The sequence below is a fragment of the Oryctolagus cuniculus genome, chromosome 5 (assembly GCF_051225735.1).
Source record: "Oryctolagus cuniculus isolate XC-2025 breed Fujian yellow rabbit chromosome 5, ASM5122573v1, whole genome shotgun sequence".
Classification (NCBI taxonomy): domain Eukaryota; kingdom Metazoa; phylum Chordata; class Mammalia; order Lagomorpha; family Leporidae; genus Oryctolagus; species Oryctolagus cuniculus.
Window position 1 is genome coordinate 1,381,339 of NC_142871.1, and position 20,411 is coordinate 1,401,749.

A 20,411-nucleotide genomic window follows, 5' to 3' on the forward strand; every position below is an offset into this window, starting at 1 on the left:
ACACACACACACACACACACACACACACGCTGCCCAGAGGCAGCTTCCCAGCTGTGGCCAGGGTGGCCTGGAGAGCCGGCGGGGCGGGGGTCCCTCACCTGATCCCCGAGGCTTCACTGGTTGCACGCCAGGCCTTCACAACATCGCTTCCTGCAGGCTCGCTCGCTCTCTCTTTTATTTTTTAGATTTATCTATTTATTTGAAAGGCAGTTACAGAGAGGCAGAGGCACTGAGAGAAAGAGAGAGAGAGAGAGAGAGAGAGAGAGAGAGAGGTCTTCCACCCGCTGGTCCACTCCCCAGAAGGCTGCAACGGCTGGAGCTGTGCCTATCCGAAGCCAGGATCCAAGAGCATCCTCCAGGTCTCCACACAGGTGCAGGGGCCCAAAGACCTGGGCCATCTTCCCGCTTTCCCAGGCCATAGCAGAGAGCTGGATCAGAAGTGCAGCAGCCAGGACTCAAACCAGCGCCCGTATGGGATGCCGGCACTGCAAGCGACAGCTTTACCCGCTTGACAATAGCACCAAGGTGCACAGCTCAGGAAGCCACCGGGCCGGGCGTCTGCGTCCAGAGCTCTAGCACTTGGTCACTAATTCCTGCACCCTCTTCCTTCACCGGCACAGAGCCTCGTGTCCTGGCTCTCAGCTAAGTCTTGACACCCCGAGGGGACCTCGTGGGGAGCTCACAGACTCGGGGAAAAGCAGGGCCCCCACCTCTGCTCCTGGGGGTTGAGGCTCGGGTGCACACCAGCCTACACGGCAGCTCAGGGAGGCAGAGAGGAGACTGCAGGCCACAGCTGAGGCTCCGTGCCCATCTTCTCACGGAGTGAGGGACGCAAGAGCCAGGAGAAAACATACTTTCTCTGTTTTTTTTTTTTTTTTTTAAACATGTACTGGGGGCCGGCACTGTGGCGTAGCAGGCTAAGCCTCCACCTGCGGTGCCGGCATCCCATATGGACGCTGGTTTGTGTCCAAGCTGCTCCACTTCCAATCCAGCTCTCTGCTACGGGAAAGCAGTGGAGGATGGCCCAAGTGCTCGGCCCCTGCACCCACGCGGGAGACCCAAGGAAGCTCCTGGTTCCTGGCTTCAGATCTGCCCAGCTCCGGCCTCTGCAGCCATTCAGAGAGTGAACCAGCAGATAGAAGACCTCTCTCTCTGTCTCTCCCTCTCTGTAACTCTGTCTCTCAAATAAATAGACAAAATCTCTAAAATAACGTATGCACTGAAGTTTTGGCAAAAGTGATGGTTAAATGAACCTCAGACACAGCACACGCACGGCAGGGTTCTTCTTCCTTGGGATGGGTGAGCTCTGAGCTGCAGCCTGCCTGGGGCCGGGGGGGTCTCCCAGACTGACATCCTGGGTGCACCCTGGGGACTGGTTCCTCAGCCTGCCAGCATCGGCATCGGCACCCAGGGGAGCTCGTTCGTGCCCTGGGCCGGCAGCCCAAGCCCCACGGGCACCCATGCTGGCTCCCCGCCTGGACTTTCTGTCCCTCTCTGTTCTCCTCAGCACCACCCAGACCCCGGGGCCTTCTGGGGAGCTGGAATGAACTGGACAAGTGCAACCCGCAGAGAAGCCGGGACGGCTCTGGACCGCCGCCCTCACCGTGCACAGGTGACTCTGCCTGGCACTTTGGCAGAGACTGTGCTAAAACTGAAGAGCGGCGAGGGCGCAGGCCAGCAGTGAAGACATCGGTTAAGCCGCCAGGCCCCACTGCCGAGCACCTGGGCCCCACACCTGGCCCCTGACTCTGGTTCCTGCTAACGCACACCCTGGAGGGCAGAGGTCGGCACACAAGGTCCCTGCCACCCCTGCGGGAGACCTGGCTGCAGCCCTGGCCCAGGCCCAGCTACGGTGGCCATCTGGGAGGTGAACCAGCAGATGGGAGACGCCTCTGTCTGTCTCTGTCTCTCTCCACCTCTTAAATAAATAGATAAATAAATGACACACTTAACCGAACATTCAGGAAACTGCACCTGACCCAGTCCCTGGCGCAGCAGCGCGAGGCGCTTCGCATTCTCAGAGCACCCTCTGTGCTCACACGGTGGGCGTAGACAGAGCTGCCCTGCGACTGTCTCTGACGGGAGGAGGGCCTGCCGCTCAGCCACGTGGAAACACCAGTGGACGGTCACCCGGAGCTGACATCAGAGCGAGCGACTTGAAATCCCAGGAAACACCGCAACACCCAGAGGCAGCAGGAGCGCATTCTCTGGCGTCTCTACGGGAAGATCCTCTTCCTGTCTGAACACACACAACCCCTGCGGATGAAAAGGCGGCCCCGCACCTGCCCACGGGGACCTGGCCGGGTCAGGAGGGCAGCCCCGCACCTGCCCACGGGACCTGAGCCGGGTCAGGAGGGCGGCCCCGCACCTGCCCACGGGACCTGAGCCGGGTCAGGAGGGCGGCCCCGTACCTGCCCACGGGGACCTGTGCCGGGTCAGGAGGGTGGCCCTGCACCTGCCCACGGGTCTTGTGCCGGGTCAGGAGGGCGGCCCCGCACCTGCCCACGGGGACCTGAGCCGGGTCAGGAGGGCGGCCCCGCACCTGCCCACGGGGATCTGTGCTGGCTCAGGACAGCAGCCACACACCTGCCCACGGGTCTTGTGCCGGGTCAGGAGGGCGGCCCTGCACCTGCCCACGGGTCTTGTGCCGGGTCAGGAGGGCGGCCCCGTACCTGCCCACGGGGACCTGAGCCGGGTCAGGAGGGCTGTGTTTCAGGGTGCACGTTCCCTCACCTCCTCACTCTGCACTGCTATCAAACGCCACACATCCACTTGCACCGATTGTATCCGACTGAGAAATCCCGCACACTCTGAAATCGTGGCTCCTCCTGTCCCTTCTAGAACACAGGAAGTCACAGACAGCTGCCCTGTGGCTGGTGCTGTGTCCATCAGAGCTTCCTCGTGGACTCCCCGTGGCTATGAGATTTCTGGAAGGCACCCAAGGAATGGAAAGGGGGCCTGTCCCGACGCCTCACGGACAGACTCTCCCCTCGCATTTGCATATTGGCTTCTCCCTTTTGGGGTCAGTGGTGATGTTAAGGACAGAGCCTCCTGGGCCAGCTCCGGATGACAGCCAGGTCCCAGCTCCCTGGGGGAATGGGGACCTTCGCCCACCCAGACCCCGTCCTCGTCCTCCAGCCAGCAAGGGTGACCCTGCGAACGAGCCCAGTACCAGGAACCCTGGCAGAAGCACAGCCATCGGAGCTCACCCCCACTCAGCCACTCCGCACCTCTCCGAGGGCAGGGGCTAAACCACGTCGTATTGGGGCAAAGCCGGCTAAGGCTCCAACCTGCCTGCGCGCCCGACGTTTCAGGGACATGGGCTCAAGGACCCTGGGGAGGTGGCTTCTCACCCTGCCCTGTTCTCGCCATGGCCCCTCACAGCCGTGCCCCTGGGGGACAGTCACGTCACAGACTCCGTGTCCTCCTCCGGTCTGTCCAGCCCCCACGGCCTGGAACAGGAGCCCCGGGAGGAGGCCTGGCCTTGAGCTCGGAGGTCTGAGGCCAGGGCCACCTTTCAGAGCAGCTGCACCGCTGACCGCTGAGCAGACTCGAAGGAGGGGCCTCGGCAGAGCAGGGGGTGGCCGAGCCCCTCGGGGCCCCAGGAAGGGGACTCTGGAGCACACGGCAGGCGCTTCCAGTAGGGGCCACTCAACGCAGCTTCCGTGCAAACTGCCAAGGACAGCGGTCACGGCCCAGCACGGACCTGGGCGTGGGGATGGGCTCAGTCACGTGTCACATGGCTGCACGGAGGGGCTCGGTCACGTGTCACATGGCTGCACAGAGGGGCTCGGTCACGTGTCACATGGCTGCACGGAGGGGCTGTCACGTGTCACATGGCTGCACGGATGGGCTCCAGGGACCTGCCTTCCGTGGCATCACGGGAAGACAGCACAGCAGTGACTCTCGGGGACCCGGGCCGGGCGCAGCACACCAACTCCTCCCTAAGTAAAACTCCAAGACGGGGCGCGAAAGAGCGACAGTGCTCCGAGGCGCCCAGCAGTCCCTGGCCAGCGAGCCCGCTCACATCACGGCTCTGATCACGCCCAGCAGCCCGACAAACAAAGCCGCAGCCCGAGCTCCGCCCACCGACACAGTGGGAGGACGGGGCAGGGGCGCCCCCCACGCCCTCCCTCTCAGCACATCTGCCCCGCGGCCAACCTACAGACTGGACTCCGAGAAAGATGTGGACCACAGCAGGGGTCCGCCTCCTGCAACCTGCTCACAGCCCAGGTTTTAGCGAACTCCAACCCGCTAAGGGCGTCCCTGAGATGCAGCACCAGCTGCCTGTACGGCCTCTCGCCAGAAACCATGGGCAGTGTGACCGGGAGCCCAACACCTCCTGGAGGACACGCGTGATTCAGACGGAGCAGAACCCAGGCCGGCGGCCGCCACGCGGGCTCGCCTGCTTGCCCACGGCCTCAGCCCCACGCGGCCCTGGCCGGCCTGTGCTGGGAGCGGCCCGGGCATGACTCCCGGCGCTCATCTTCTAGGCATCTGGAGAATTCTCCCAGATCCGCAGGATGCTGCTTCCCAGGTCCTCTCGGATGGGGCGCTTCCTGTCATTGACCCAGATTCCTCCCTGCATCCAGCGAGGCGGAGAGCTGGGCTGGAGCTCGGCCCCGGAGCAGGAGACGCGGCCACAGATGAGCTCAGGCCCTGGCTCCCGGCCTCCGTCAGCTGCAGGGCTCCCAGCTAACCCGCTGCTGCTGGGAATTTGCCGGGGCCGCGTGACCTTGAACCTCACTTCCTCACCTGCAGCGTGGGAGCACCCACCGCTGGCTCGGGGCTGCGGGCACCGGCCCCACAGGGGAGCTGATGAGAGCCTTCTCGGGATTCCGTCTGTATTTACTTGAAAGGCGGGGAGGGAGAGGGAGGGCGAGAGCCCTGTGATCCCTCCTGGCTGGCTCGCTCCCCGAATGCCCTCGGTGGCTGGGGGTGGGCCAGGCTGAAGCCAGGAGCCGGGAAATCAGCCCAGATCTCCCACATGGGTGGCGGGCACCCAGTTACTGGAGCCAGGGTGCTCATTAAACCTGGAGTTGGGAGGGGAGCCAGGAGCTGACCCTGGGCGCTCCAAAGTGGGCGGTGAACACTTTTTTTTTTAACAGAAAATTTATTTATTTATTTGTGACAGAAAGGGAGAGACAGAGAGAGAGATCCTCCGTCTACTGGTTCACTCCCCAAATGCCTACAGCAGCCAGGGCTGGGCCAGGCCAATGCCAGGAGCCAGGAACTCCATCCACGTCTCCCACATGAGAAACAGGAATGAGAGAACTTGGCCGTCAGCTGCCGCCTCCCAGGCTCCCCGGCGAGAGGCTGTGGGGGAAGAGCAGAGCAGCCAGCACTCAAACCAGGTACCCCGAGTTTGACGCACAGCACCCAGCACCCACCCCGGGGTACAGAGCAGCCAGCACTCAAACCAGGTACCCGGTGTTTGACGCACAGCACCAGCACTCACGCGGGGGACGCAGGAGCCTTAAGCACTGGGCTCCCCGGTGAACTCGTTCTGACCAGGGCTCTGGACATCGCAAACATTACAGGAATCTTAGCTCCAATTACTCAAATTTCCACACTGTTAATTACACCAAATTAACCTGCATAACTATGCTAATTCCCAAGACACAGTGAACAAAACAAACTAGCGTCTGGTTGTCATGAGATGAAAATGAGCGCAGGATGCATCCAGCCAGACACCCCCGCTTCCCACCGCCTGGGCAGGGGCGGCGCACCTGGACCACCCCTGGCTAGGAAGGCCCCCTGGGCGACCACACCCAGGGCACAGCCAGCACCTGCCGTCCGCGCAGGTCCCGGGAGCCCACACCCCACCTACAGCCACCAAGGCGAAACTGAGGTCACACAAGGGCTGGGATCCACAGAGGACCCCGACCCCACGTCACAGCACAGAGTGAGGAGCCCAGGACTCTCTCAACCAGGGCGCTGGCCCCACAGCCACTGGGGGCACCGTGGGCCCAGCCCCACCACTGCCCCCACCTTCCCGACAACTCACCCTTTCTAGACACAGTCTCAGAGGCCTGGGCGCCTGGATTCCACGCTGGGGTGCAGCACCCCGGGCGTCTACCGGCCCCTCTGTGCTGGCCCTGGAGAGAGGCAGCAGGTGGGGCACAGGACCCCCTTTATAACTGGCCACAAACACAAAGAAATAGAACGGGAACGTTTCCACGCCTTCGAGGAGAAAGCGGGACCGAGAGAGAACAGGACGGTTTCCGGGAGACCCGGACCCCCCCTCCCCTGTGCCAGCCCACCTGGTCCATTCCCAGGCTGCACGGAGCCCCCGCGGGCGTGGCCGGGGCGGCGTCACAGGCCCCGCCCCCTGTGCCAGGAGGGTTGCTCAGCATCGTGTGATTGGCATCTGGCACGCATGCGTTCACAAGCGGGGCTCCAGGTCTCTCTGTAATTACAGGGCGCACGGAGACAAAACAAGGCATCAAGTCTCGCGGCCGAGCGCGGCTGGCGAGCGCCACTTGCCGCGGAGCCCACCGCCGCCCGCCGGCCACGGGGTCACCGGGTTTTTGTTCGACTTTGCCGTGGTGCAGGATGGGAAGCCTGCGTGCAGCCGAGCTGCGCTCATCCACACCTCCCTCCCAACGTGCTCCCCTTCGCCCGGCAGCGAGGCTTCCCGGGAAAGCGCCCGGCCGGCCCGCACCCTGGAGCTGGGCACCGTCCACGCGGCGGGAGCGCAGAGGGCGCATGCCTGCTCCCGCACAGGGCTGGCAACTGCCGGTGCCTTCCTGGAGTCTGCGGCTTCGTGCTGCGCCCCACCCCCACGCTCACACCTCCAGGGCGGAGGCTGGAGCCAGAACTCCTTGGCAGGGGGGAACGCGGTGGCCGGGGGGGGGGGGGGGGGGGTCTCCTCAGCGCCAGGGGTATCCTCCTGGGAACCCCGGCCGGGACACGTGGAGCTGGCCTAAACAGGAGAACAGGAGAGAGAGAAAGAGGGAGGGAGGGAGAGAGAGGGAGGGAAGGAGGGAGGGAGAGGGAGGGAGAGAGAGAGAGAGGGAGGGAGGGAGGGAGGGAGAGAGAGGGAGGAAGGGAGGGAGAGAGAGAGAGGGAGGGAGGGAGAGAGAAAGAGGGAGGGAGAGGGAGGGAGAGAGAGAGAGGGAAGGAGGGAGGGAGGCAGGGAGGGAGGGAGGGAGAGAGAGAGGTGGAAAGAGAGAGAGAGGGAGGCAGGGAGGGAGGGAGAGATGGAAAGAGAGAGAGAGGGAGGGAGGGAGAGAGAGAGGGAGGCAGGGAGGGAGGGAGGGAGAATGAGAGAGAGAGATGGAAAGAGGGGGGGAGGCAGGGAGGGAGGGAGAGAGATGGAAAGAGAGAGAGAGGGAGGGAGCGAGAGCGCCGTGTCAGGAAGGAGATGAGGGCAGGGAGCTGCAGGAGCCGAGATCCGCACTCAGCCGGAGGAGACCAGGAGGAAGGGCTCCAGGAGCCGGGCATGGAGGCCACAGGCTGCCCGGCCAGGCCCAGCTGGAGGCCTGTGCGGCCACTCAGCCAGAGCCCTTCCGCCTCCCTCTGGAAGCACGGATCCCATGCGTCTCAGCACAGAGGTGGGCTGGAACAGCACAAGTCTCTGGGTTTAAAGGAAGAGCCGGGAGGAGACTGGAAGCCGGCTGCGGCGGGGCCACGGTCAGCGTGTGGCCGTGACGCGGGCTGCCTCCTGCCGCCTTCAATTCCGACGCCAGCCGGCTGTGGGTGCTCTGAGCTACCTGTGATGGGGGACAGCATGACCTGCCTGGGAAAGTCGGGAGCCCACAGAAGGGAGACTGCACAGCCGGCGGAGGGCAGGGCGCACAGCCGCCAACGGCAGACGGCTGCACTGTCTCCAGAGACGCCGCCACCAGCCATCATCAAGCCTGCGATCACCGCTCTGGCGCACGGGCTGTCCAGAGGCCGGCAGCAGGGCCTGACTCTTCCGTTGGTGACAGACGGGAGGGTCTGAGCCACATCAGCAGCCTCAGGCTGCACCGTGAGCCCACCGGCCCCGGCCCCTGTCTACATCATGGCCACCTGCCCTCCCTCCCCCCACCCCCCTCTGCTGGGGCCCCCGGAAACCCCTCCCAAAGCCTAGAGCTCTCTGCACCTGTGCCCTCAGCATCCCCTGCCACCCAGACTTCCGGACCCAGCTCAGGAGCCACCTTCTGCCCCTCTGCCCGTTGTCCAGTTTCAGACAGGGACACAGCCACATGTGGCAGGGCCACAGGACCTGCGACACTGGGCCGTGCCTGGCCACCTCGACGGGGCTGTGCAGAGGAATCCTCATAGGGGCCACATGTTGTTGCTTTTCCTCTCCTCTGTCACCTCCTCCTTCACCCCTCGGGTGCTCGTTCAGGGGAGCACACGTGGGCTGGACACAGCGCCTGTGGGCTCACAGCTTGGCCCTGAGGGTCGCCCACGGTGAGCTTGGGTAAGGGGCTTCCAGGAGAGAGCCCCGGTGAGGTCACAACAGGCTGGCTTGGGTTCTGAGTGACGCTGGACACCCAGGAGCTCCGGAGAAAAGGCAGGAGGCCTAGGGACTTAGAGAAAGGCCGGGTCAGCCCTGGCGCGAGGCAGGCTCTGCGTCCACACAGGGCTCCCTCCCTGCAGAAGCAGGTGGTCTGAGCCTACGGGGACGCCCAGAGGCCACACAGGCACAGGGCTGTGCAGAGCCGGAGGGCCGGCCACAGGCAGAGTCGGGAAGGCGTGAGAGTGACCACACGCATGCTGGACAGGCTGGAGGGGGTGAGAGAGAGGCAGAGAGAGACAGAAATACAGAGACAGGTGCACGGAGACCAGCCCCGAACTCCCCACCTCTGCTTTGCCTTTGTTGCTAAGTCTGGGGGTGCAGCAGGAAGGATGTGGGGGACTTGAGAGAGCAGAAGCGAGGGTGACTCCCAAGCCCAGGAGGACACCGGGGGTGACAGGGCCTCGAGGCCAGCCCCTCTCTGAGCACACATCCCCCCGGTGGGTGGTCCCTAAGCTCCTGTCCCTGGGCCTCAGCAAACCCAGTACACGCAGCCCAGTCTAAGGAGACAGGACTCCTCCCCCGGGCAACAGCTCCCACTGCCAGCAGTGTCCAGCCAAGGCCCTGCAGGCGTGGGGCAGACAGGCTCGGGCCTCCCAGCAAGCCCTGCCTTGCCCAGAGGAGGACAGCGTCCAGCTCTGGCTGCGTCACCCACGCAGGAGGACCCGACACCCCTACCCACACGGAGAGGAACAGCGGTCAGGCTCAGGGCGGCCAGAAGTCAGCCCCGGCTCCGAAGGGACCACGGTGGGCTAACACGAGCCCTTGGCTGGCGGGTCCAGCCGCGCTCCACAATCAGAGTCAGCAGACACCCAGCAGGTGCCAGCGAGCAGCAGCCACGAAAGCCACAGAAGCAGGGCAAGGGAGGACACGCGGCGACACCAATCTGAACGCCAGCCACGAGCAACGCTTTCCTTAATGTCCTTAGGGGTTTTTTGGGTGCAAAGAATGTGAATGGTTTCTGAGCCTGTTGCCGGTTGGAGTGCACAGTGTAGTAAGAATGTGCCCGGGCAGAATGTAGCCAACAGGGCTGCCTCTCCAGGGCGTCTCCTAAGAGGGTGTGGAACACCACCTGCCCAACGAGAGCACGGCCAGTTACACTGTATCCAGCAAGGCTGCAGGACCCGGTTACACTGTATCCAGCAAGGCTGCAGGACCCGGTTACACTGTATCCAGCAAGGCTGCAGGACCTGGTTACACTGTATCCAGCAAGGCTGCAGGACCCGGTTACACTGTATCCAGCAAGGCTGCAGGACTGCACCCGAGAATGTTCCTAAGGAGGCTCCGCCACAGGCCGGGGGAAGCTGGCCACCTGCCTTCCCAGCGGCCTGAGCGCCGGCCACGCGCCGGAAAGGCTCAGCGGAAAGCAGTTCTCAGTCTGAGCACAGAATGTTGACTTGCGGCAGCTAGTGCTGTTTGCACAACAAAGCTGTCATAAAACGACATGTGTGAGAACTTCTGTCCCCAGCAAACACTGAAGCAGGACCCCAGCTGAGCCAATAAGGTCGGCCATTGCTTAAACAAAACCCGGTTTAGCCAGTGGATTGACTCCTGCAGCTAAAGCGGACTTGTGTCTTATTCAGCCAGCCCAGGCCCCCACAGGCAGCCTGACCCACGCCTTCCCTGGACTTCACTCGTTTTAAAACAAAATTGTACTTCAACAGCATGACAGTCTTATCTGGTGTTTGGATAGTAACACTGACTAGAACGCTGCATAGCCCAGACTTCTAAATAAAGTCCGCAGGAACACGAAATCAAAATGTCCCTGTTGTTTGAATTCCTGCATTTAGCATTTTGCATCATGAGTCAAATCTTGGAAGCCAGAAAGTGGAGCTCACTCTCAGGGGCCGCCCCCGGGCTGAGACTTCCCCTGGAGGTGGGGACCCCACAGGGCCCGAGCCCCTCCCCTGCAACGCAGCTCAGTCGCTCTTGGGCGCCCTCCTGTGGCTCATTCACAAATCGCCAGGAGCAACCTCTCCAAAGGACTGGGTGTCCCAGCCCTGGCTGGGGGGGGGGGGGCGAGGGAGGGAGAGAGAGAGGGAGAGACAGAGGGGGGGAGAGGGGGAGGGAGAGGGAGAGAGAGGGAGGGAGAGGGAAAAGGAGAGAGAGAGGGAGGGAGGGAGGGTGGGGAGGGGAGGGGGAGAGAGGGAGGGAGGGAGAGATAGGGAGAGGGGGAGGGGGAAAGGGAGACAGAGAGAGGAAGAGAGAGGGTGGGGGGAAGGGAGAGGGAGGGTAAGGGAGGGGGAGGGGGAGGGGGAGGGAGCACACCTGTCCAGCAGGTGTGAAATGTGGGGAGACGTCCAGCAGAGAAACACCGCACGGGACATGGCCTCTGCATTAAAGGGAGCTCTGCCTTTGTCAAGCACCGCCAAGGATCGGTGGAGAGAGCTGGCTGGCCAGAGAGACCTGTCTGCCGAAGCGGGCACAGAGCAGCACGGCGTGCGGACCCCTAGCCCTCTTCCCTTCCCTGAGCCCAGAGCCTGCACCCAGGAGACACAACAGCACAGGGTGCTCGTCCCGTCACATCTTGGGGCAGAGAGTGCAGAGTGTGGGGACGGTTTATTCTTAGAGAGGTTAAGTCCACGGCAAGTGCAGCCAGCCACCCTGTCACCTGGTAAAAGGAGCAGGAGGGGGACGGGGTGCGGAGAGGGTGGGGTCTCTGGCTGAAGGGCCCTACTTCCCAGGGGTCACTGCTGGACCCGGGTGGGGTCTCAGAGTGGCATTTCCCGTTAGTTTATCACTTTGGGGCTGATTTTTACACCCCAGGGTAGGAAAGGCAGTGGATGGGGTCTCCTGGGAGTCCCCTGGGGCGGGATGAACACAGCAGTGGGCACACATCCTGGTCTCTCCCGGAAGTGGGGCCGGCCAAGCTGGTGCCGCAGGTAGAGGAGGGAAGAAGCAGGCACTCGGCACCATGCTCCCCCCCCCCCAGAGGGCACGTCTCCACATGCAAATGTGGCTTTAATAGGAAAAATATGCAAAGTCTCACCACCACCGGGCTCAGGCACTCCAGAGAAGCAGCCGCCCGGGCGGCGGGCTCAACAGCACCCCCGCCGTGACACCAGCCAGGGCCAGCCCTCAAAGTGAGCCTCTGCCACGTGGCGACCGGCTGGCACTGGGAGAGGGGGTCTGGTGGGGGCCACAGCTCAGCAGGACATCGATCACCCAGAGCTCAACGCGGTCTTGGGTAAGGAGGTGGACGCCGTGGGCCCTGGGTCACCAGGCATCCAGGGGGCATCGCACATGGGGTCCACAGAGCTGCGGGTGGAGCAGAGGCAGCTCAGCCGCTCAGACAAATGACCCTTGGGCAGCAGACGGTGAGGAGCCTGCCTGTGCACTGAGGGTCCCGTCTGTAGGGCCTGCGTGGCCCTCAGCACAGAAACGAACGTCCCCCACCCCTGTGCTCCTGGGAGGGGCTTACCACACCGTGGTTAGAGGCGTCCTTGCATGCCCGTGCCCCCGGGATGAGGACGCGAGGGCCCAGCTGTGTGTTCACGTCACCCCTTGGTTCACGCTTAAAACTTGGGCGTTTGTTTGCAAAGACGAAGAAGACTCCTGGCCCAGACCTTGTCGGGCTGGGCCACGGGGTCACTCGGCTCCCGCTGCCGTCTTCACCCTCACTGCCGCCTGCCTTCCGTGCTCTGCCCGTGGCGTGGCGATGGCGGGAAGCAGAGTGTGGTCCTGCCCAGCTGGAGGTGGCCCCGACGGGCACCGCCCGCTGCTCCTTCTCCCTGTGAGGAGGACCACAGCACCCCTGCTCCGGGGCAGGCCGGTGAAATACCGACCCGATGGCTTCTGAGACGCAGGGACGATGACGCACAGTTTACACAGCGCGGTGCGTGAATGGCATTTTGTGTGGAGAGCGGCCGGGAGGGCAGTGGCGCTCCCTGCCAGGAACCTGAAGCCACAAATCCGCTGCCAGGTCCCAGATGCCACGCACGCCACGGGCCGGGCCTGCCGGCCCCCACAAGGTGGAAAAACACTCCGTTCTGGTTGCACAGGCTGATTTCCCCACTTAATTGTATTTGTGCTTTCTAAAGAGTTTCTTGATTGCACAGATCTACGTCCTGTGTGGAGTGAATTCATATGTAACCGAAAACAAATGATACTCTCGCTCTGTTCAGTCATTCTCATCGAAGCCTCTGGGGTTGGTTTTAAAGAGAAGCACACATGGAATTCCCTCTTTGAGCCTTCCAGTTCCTATTTTAAAGGGTCTTAGCCACAGAGGGGCTGTCACCTAGGAAGACCCCTACTCCTGGCCGGTTTCCGCGGAAGGAAAGGCTGCCCACGGCTGCCGCGGATGTGGGGACGGGGTGCCCCGTGGCTGGGCGACACTGCTCTGCCTTACGCGTTTTCCTCAGTGGGGTGAGTGTGGACCGGGCAAGTGCATCGTGGGAGCTTGTGTGCGTGGAGCCCGGCCTGCGTCGATGCTGGGGTCAGCGCCCCGGGCGAGGAAGGGGCGGAGCAGCCAGCCAAAAGCAGAGCGAACGGACGTGGGGTCCAGGCAGCGCTCTGCCATCAAGCTGCACCCCCGTCCTGGGGCTGATCCCAGTGCCACCAGCACAGATGCACCCTCGTCCTGGGGCAGATCCCAGTGCACCAGCACAGACGCACCCTCGTCCTGGGGCAGATCCCAGTACCACCAGCACAGATGCACCCTCGTCCTGGGGCAGATCCCAGTGCACCAGCACAGACGCACCCTCGTCCTGGGGCAGATCCCAGTGCACCAGCACACACTGCACCCCCGTCCTGGGGCAGATCCCAGTGCCATCAGCACACACTGCACCCCCGTCCTGGGGCAGATCCCAGTGCCATCACACTGCACCCTCGTCCTGGGGCAGATCCCAGTGCCACCAGCACACACTGCACCCCCGTCCTGGGGCAGATCCCAGTGCCATCAGCACAGACGCACCCCCGTCCTGGAGCAGATCCCAGTGCCACCAGCACACACTGCACCCCCATCCTGGGGCAGATCCCAGTGCCATCACACTGCACCCCCGTCCTGGGGCAGATCCCAGTGCCACCAGCACAGACGCACCCTGTCCTGGGGCAGATCCCAGTGCCATCACACTGCACCCCCGTCCTGGGGCAGATCCCAGTGCCACCAGCACAGACGCACCCTGTCCTGGGGCAGATCCCAGTGCCATCAGCACAGACGCACCCCCATCCTGGGGCAGATCCCAGTGCCATCACACTGCACCCTCGTCCTGGGGCAGATCCCAGTGCCATCACACTGCACCCCCGTCCTGGGGCAGATCCCAGTGCCACCAGCACAGACGCAAAGGGTGCACCTGGGAAAGACCCAGCGAAATGCGCCTGCCAGTCAGAGGCCCCGCCGAGGTGACCACCGACCCCTCCCCAGGGAAGGTAAGCGGCCGGCTCACTCGGAGTGCGACAGGTGGATCTATTCGTGCCTTTACGTTTTCCTTAACGGACACAGCTAGCTTCTCCGCAGGAAAAGAGCAGCTGTCACAGTTCAAGGCCACCTCCTGCCCCATCCTGCTCCACGCGGTCTCCATGGCAGAGAATGTGGAAGTCGCTTCCGGGAGGCCTCCCTCCACTACTGCCCAGCGCCCCCATGTCCCCAGGTGGTCACTGCGCCTCAGGCACAATCCCTGCGATGTCCTGTCCCTTTTTTGCTGGCCCACTGTGGGCAGATACCTGCAGGCCGACAGGGCAGGCAGAGCCCTGCGGAAGTCTAACGACCTCTCTCACTCTCAGAAGGGAAGTGACCCGGATGGCACCTGCCTGGAACGGAACATGGGTGGGCGCCTCTGTCTCCAACACCCGGATCACTGGGCAGAGCTAGCCGGGCACTGGGCTCAGGCAAGGGCAAGCCAGGCCACTGCACTGTGGCCCACGGGCTGGCGGGCCTGCTCCATGAGAGGAGGCAGAGCGGTGCTGGGGCCCGGCAGGCGGTGCTGCACCTGCACCGCCGTCGTCCCACAGAGGCACTGGCTCCCCTGCTGGCTGCGCCTCTTCCGACCCAGCTCCTGCTCATGCGCTGGGGAACCAGCAAGATGCCCGAGCCCCCGGGCCCCTGCACCCACAGGGGGCTTCTGAGTGAAGCTCCCGGCTCCTCGCTTGGGCTTGGCTCAGCCCCAGCCATGGCGGCCATCTGGGGAGTAAGCAGCAGAGGGAAGACTGCCCCTCTCTCTGCCTTTCCCTCTTTCTCTGTAACTCCGCCTTTCCAATAAATGATTTTCTTTTTCAAAAACAAGAAGTGGCTACAATGCACCGCTCGGAACATCCAGGCTGCAACAGCCCATCCCAGCAGCGGGCCGGGAAGAGCCCTGAGCCCCAGCCAGGCCCCGGCCGACCGCGACTCTGAGCCTCGCCCGGTTACGGAGGCCCACCGAAGCCCCCTCCTCCCAGAAAAGTCTGCCCTGGGCTTTGTGTTCTTGTTGATTCTAGGGCCAGGGAAAGGATGCTGGGAACAGAGCCGCAGAGCAGGCCCGCGGCCAGGGTGAGCCGTCAGAATCCCCGTCCGACTGTGCGCCTTGTGCTTGTCGTCACGGCTCTGGCTTCAACAGTATATAAACATTCCCCGCGACCCTCAACCGGAAGTCCACCTCCCTAGGACCCAGGCTGGAGCCCGGGTGTCGCCTCCCTGGGAAGTCGCCCCGTCTGAGCCACGTCGTGCTCCCTCCCCCGCCACGTGCTGCACAGTCCCCGGCAGGCACCCACGTTTGTGGCCTTGCTCACAAGCTGAGGCTGACGTGACGCCTCTGAGTCTTCAGGGTTTCAGACAAAACGGAGTCAGCTTCCACGTGGGGAAGCCGCGCCCTGCTCCGGAGCTCCTGCCGGCCGAGCAGCAGGTCAGCACCTCCAATGCGCTCACGGCGGCAGCAGAGGAAGCGGCAGGTGGAGAACACAGCCCGTCCCTTAGGGGAGCAGCCTGCGGCGGGGCCCACCTCCGGGCAGACACACCGGCTCGGAAACGGAGGAGGGTTTTGCCTGGATGTTTCAGCAGAATCAACGGGGCTCTCGGCTCTCGGATTCGCTAGCAAAGGAAACAGGAAAAGCTTCTCTCTCACGTGGGCAAATATTGTCATCTCTGCCTTTCTTCTCTTCCCAGCTGGGTCAGAGGAGCAGGGCTGGAAACAGCCGCTTCGACCCAGACGCTGCCGCTCCCCCGACCCGAACAGGCGGCCAGGCTGTGTCAGACCCCGGGGAGAAGGCGACGGCATGCGACCAGGTCAGCTCACTCTGAGGGGCGGAGAGGCAACGCAGAAGCGGAGGCGACCTGGAAACGTGCGGGGACTCCCCGGGGAAGAGAGAGGACGGCAGGTTGGGCCCGGAAGCTGCGGCACCCGCTCGGTTCCCGGGGCCCTGACAGAGATTGGCAGCGTCAGAGCCCTGGCCTCCGGCACGTGGACACAGCACCTTTGAAGGAAGCCGTGGACGGGAGCTCAGGGGGCAGCACCCACTGGCCACGAGGAGAGCCCTGGAGCTCTGATGGGCCGAGTCCGTGGCTCTAACTGCAAACCCCGGGAAAGGGGTCGTGAGTAGCACAGTCCCTCCCCGCTCCCAAAGAAGACAGCCAGACAGGAGTCGACTGGCTGGGCCATCAAACCCATGCAACTGGAGAAACTCCATCCTGTCTGCTTAGCTCTCTGAGGAGCGTAATTACGTGCGGCCAAACAGCTCAGACGGAAACAACGAGAGAGATGGACGTGGCCTGACCTCGGGACAGAGCTCCTCAAGGCGGAAACGCACGTGGTCCAGGGCAGCGAGCATCAGGACACGGGACCACAGCCAGGTCTGAGCGGCAGCCAGGGCCTCAGGCCAAACCCCAGGACACCATCAGCAGAGGGCCTGTAGGAGCCACGTCTGTCTCACCAGCACCCAGCCAGGCAGTTTCTAGTCCCGTGCGCGGCATGCCAGGGCACCCACTCCGACGGCTCGCTCAGGGGTGCTGTACCCAGAAGCAAGCACCATACCCCAGGGACGAAGGCAACCGCGTGATTGAGAAGCTTACCCCCCAAGAGGCAAGGGTGAGTTCCCAGCGCCTAGGTGAGAAGAAATGGTTGGAAAAGAAGGGAGCAGACAAACGGTTCCTGGTCTCAGTTGTTTGCAGAAAGAGCAAGAAAAATGCACGTGGCCTGACCTTGGGATGCATGGAGGAAGCAGGCACTGGCCCAACTCTCCTCGGCTAAGCTCAGCTCCGCCCAAGAGCCAGGCAGAGCGCGCTCAGGGCGCCGTCACCCAGCACACGCGGCCTCACACTCAGCGCGCACTGAAAATCCTGGTGTCGAGAACTCCTCCGTGGGCCACTGGCTCAGCTCCAACCCACAGCATGTCAGTTGCAGAACGACCATGAGAAAGCCTGGTCTTTAATCCCCGGACACGCTAAGGACACGAGACTACTGCCCAAGGTCACAAATCCAGCAGGACACAGAGCTCCAGCCCCCGCCTGCCCCCCAGGACCCACTGCCCCTCTGCTTGTCAGCACCGGGGACCGTTCTCCGAGGGGGGGGGTCTCCAGAAACGAGAGACCCCCAGAGCCAGACCTGAGAGGTGAGCAGCACAGCAAATCCAGAGCGCCTGCACATGCTGACGGCCCTGGGTGGGTGCTGCCCCCAGCCCTCAGGACCTTGAGAATGGCGGGGGGCTCGTGGGGAGGGCGCCACGTATTTCACAGCTCTGCACACTTCTGCATGCAAAAGCAGCATGGCGTTTAATCTGCAGACCGACTTTCAGGACAAAACGCTCTTGGGAGTCCAGTGCACCGGGCTTTTCCCGCAGGGTGTGTGAGTGCCACTGCCAGGCAGGGCCCCCACGGGCAGCAGGCACCACTGAAACCCCAGAAATCCAGGGAGAGGAGGAGGGACCTGCCCGCCGAGGGCCAGCTGCTCACGCTGGTCAGCAGCCCCAGCCCACGGTCGGCACCCCCCAGGAAGCCTGCAGGGACTGCCGTGCCTGCTCCCGCAGCCTGGAGAAGCGTGACAGCCCGGGAACCGGCCTCCGTGGGCTGGGGACGTGTTCACCGCCTGCGGGCTGGGAACCGCGCCTCCCGCACGGCACTGCCCGTGGGTCGCGGAGGCTTTGCACCAGAACCCCATCTTCACAGATGTTCAGAAGTGCCTTTGGGGATGAGCACACACGTGCGTGTCAATCCACCCACACGTGTGCGTGTACATGCACACACACACACGAATGCATGTCGATCTCCCCGCACGTTCATGTTGATAGCCCACACGTGTGTGCCTGTGCACACGTTCTTGTCACGCACACGTGCCTGTGTACATGCACACACACTCAAGTGCATGTAGCGAAGACTCCTGGACCGTGCCCAGGGCCAGCCTGAGCTCCCGCCGCCCGCCCGCAGGCCCTAATCTCCAGGTCGTTTGTGAGACACAAGGCAGGGACCCAGGATTGCTCCAGAAGAATTTTAAGTATGAGCAAGGAACTCGCTCCCTCCTTCCCCTCCGCCGCGAAGCGAGGGCGCAGCCGGCTCCAGAGCTGCGAAGGCGGAGCGGCCCCAGCGGGGAGCGAGGGAGCGAAGCCAGCGCTCTCCGCGGCCGCGAACGCCTGCCTGCCGTGCCAGCCCCCGCCGCCCGGCTCCCCGCGGCTTCGCGCTCTCCTGCTCCCTCTGGCACTCACCGGCCGGGCAGCACACTCAGAAGGGCCCTTCGTTCTCTTGTCTGCGGATCGCACCACTGCGAGCGGCCAGCACCGGAAGCCTGGAGGGCCGCAGACTCCGGCCCGGCCCCGCTGGCTCCGCGTCCGCCCCGCGCTCCTGACCCAGCGCCGGCTGTGGCGCACGGGTCGCTGCGAGCAAAGAGCAGCTCGCAGCGGCAGACCGCGGGGACCCGGGCGCGCGCATCCCAGCCACCTGGCAGGCCCGCGAGTGCAGGGCCCGCAGCGGCTCCCCGCACGCCCTTAGCCCCACCCGCAGCTCTGCCGCTTCCCCTGGGCTCGCAGGGCGACTCGGCTGCTCTTGCACCCGGCGAGCGACCACGCACTGGCCTGCAGGCCGGGCGCACGGGCCGCGAGGGCTAAGCCCAGTCCCTGCTCGGGCCGCCCAGGGAGCGTCCACGCCTAGGCGCCCGAGTCCGCAGACCTTCGGGTTCCCGCGCGGGCCCGTTCCATCCCTGCTCGGGGGAGCGCGGGACCCGAGGTCGGAAGCAGGAACCCAGCGCCGCCGGGCGCTCAGCTCCAGGCGCCCCCGCTGCGGACCGGCCCGGGCCCACCTGCCCTGCTGCCGCGGGACACCTGCTCTCCGCGCCCGGGGCGCTCCCACCGGGAGGGCAGCGGGGATCCGGCCCAGGCGAGCCGCGCGGGGCCGCAAAGCCGATCGCCAGGTCCCGGCGGGCCGTCTTACCGTGAGTGCCGAGAACTTCTGAGCCGGCGCCGGCGGGAGCAGCCCGGCGAGCAGCGACAGCCAGCAGATCTGGGGCAGCAGCATGGTGGCCGGCGCGGGGACACCGCGACTCGCGTCCGACGGGGTTGCGCCCTGCCCCCTGCTCCAGGCGGCCCGGACGTAGCCGGCGGGCTGCAGGCTCCGAGCAGTCCTCGCGTCCTTTGCGGCTTCCCTCGCTCCTGTCAAATACCCCGGAGCCGCCGGATCCTCCCCTCCCTCCGCCTCCCGTCCCGCCGCTCTCCTCCCCCGGCCCCACCCCCCCTCGCCGGCTGCCGCGCCCCTCTCTGCTCGGCTCCGATGCCCGCTGGGGCCGAGGGGCCGCCCGGAGCGGGGTCTGCGGGCGGGAGGCGCGGAGGGGGCCGAGGGGGCCGTGCGGTCGCTGGCTGGCGCGGTGGGCGCGCCCCCTGCTCTGCGCGCCCCCGGGGGCTCCGGCACAGCTGCGGCGCACCCAGACCCGCTCGGCCAGCCTTGGTCCCCACCAGCCCCCGCAGCCCCCGCCGGTCCCCAAAGCTTGGGGTCTCTCTGGGACCTCGGACCCCCATGCCGCCCAGGCCGGGCCGGGCCGACCTCACCCACGAACAAGCTGGCTCTCGGGCACCACCGAGGGCCGCGCCCGCACACAGCCCGCAGAGCGCCGCGCAGAGGGCGGCCGTCTCCAGCCCCTCTCGCGGCTGCGGGAGCCCCCTGCCCAGGCCCAGGAGCGTGGCGGGAACGCGGCCAGCTCTGCCCACGCGCTCCAGGCGTTCGCTTGGAGAACCCGTCCGTGGGGACCATGGCAGAAGCCACGCCCAGTCCGGACGCCGGACCTGGAGGTCGATCCCTGCCCGCGGCGGTGCTGAAATGGTCCCGCGGGGATGTGGGACCCAGAAGGCGTCTCCCGGGAAGCTGGAGCCGTGGAGACTTCCCAGAAAAGTGAATCAGTTGGTGGCACCGGACGGGGGGAACGCAACGGAAAACCCACATCTGGGTGTGCATGCCGGGTCCAGCCCTGCTCCGTGTGGACTTCAGGGGTGGGGATGACGCGGGCTCCCGCCCTGCCCACGAGGCAGAAGCGAGAAGAACTGGGTTCGGCGAGCGCGGGGTCCCCTGCTGAATTGACCGCTGGCATCCAGCGCCCAGGGAAGCCCCTGTGCCCCCACCCCAGGCGTAGGAGGGGCACCGCAGGACGAGTCCACAGGGACAGCTCTGCCACAGGTGAGCCAGCAGCTGCAGACGGCTGCGTACCCCGACACCTAAGCAGACACCCTGCACACTCGCTTCCCCCGGGCTGCCCCGAGAGGAGCCAGGGCTCCCTCCTCCTCTGGAAGGCATCCATCTACTTTTATGTAACTCCTTTTTTTTTTCTGGTTTCATGAGCATATGGCACATCCAGCGCCAAAACCCTTTATGGGGCGCCGGCACACAGGCTCCTGGGTGCAAGGACCGCAGACGGGGAGGTGCCTTGCTTGTCCCCACTGCACAGGTGAGGAATGGGAGCGGATGAGGCGGGGCGACTCAGCGGAGCTCCCGTGGCGCAGAACCAGAGCGCATGCAGAT

At 64.5% G+C, this 20,411-nt stretch overlaps 1 protein-coding gene across 2 annotated transcripts in view; it reads right to left on the reverse strand.

The window, feature by feature from the left end:
* SMOC2 (SPARC related modular calcium binding 2) overlaps positions 1 to 19,069 on the reverse strand; it is a 134,337-nt gene extending 115,268 nt beyond the window's left edge. Inside the window, exon 1 of one of the 2 annotated variants that reach the window (XM_070074590.2) lies at positions 18,837 to 19,069. In XM_070074590.2, coding sequence (XP_069930691.1) covers positions 18,837 to 18,920 — 84 coding nt within the window. In that variant the 5' untranslated portion in view covers positions 18,921 to 19,069. The remainder of the gene's footprint in view (positions 1 to 18,836) is intronic. The other variant, XM_070074589.2, reaches the window with a different exon arrangement.
* Positions 19,070 to 20,411: the final 1,342 nt, after the last annotated feature.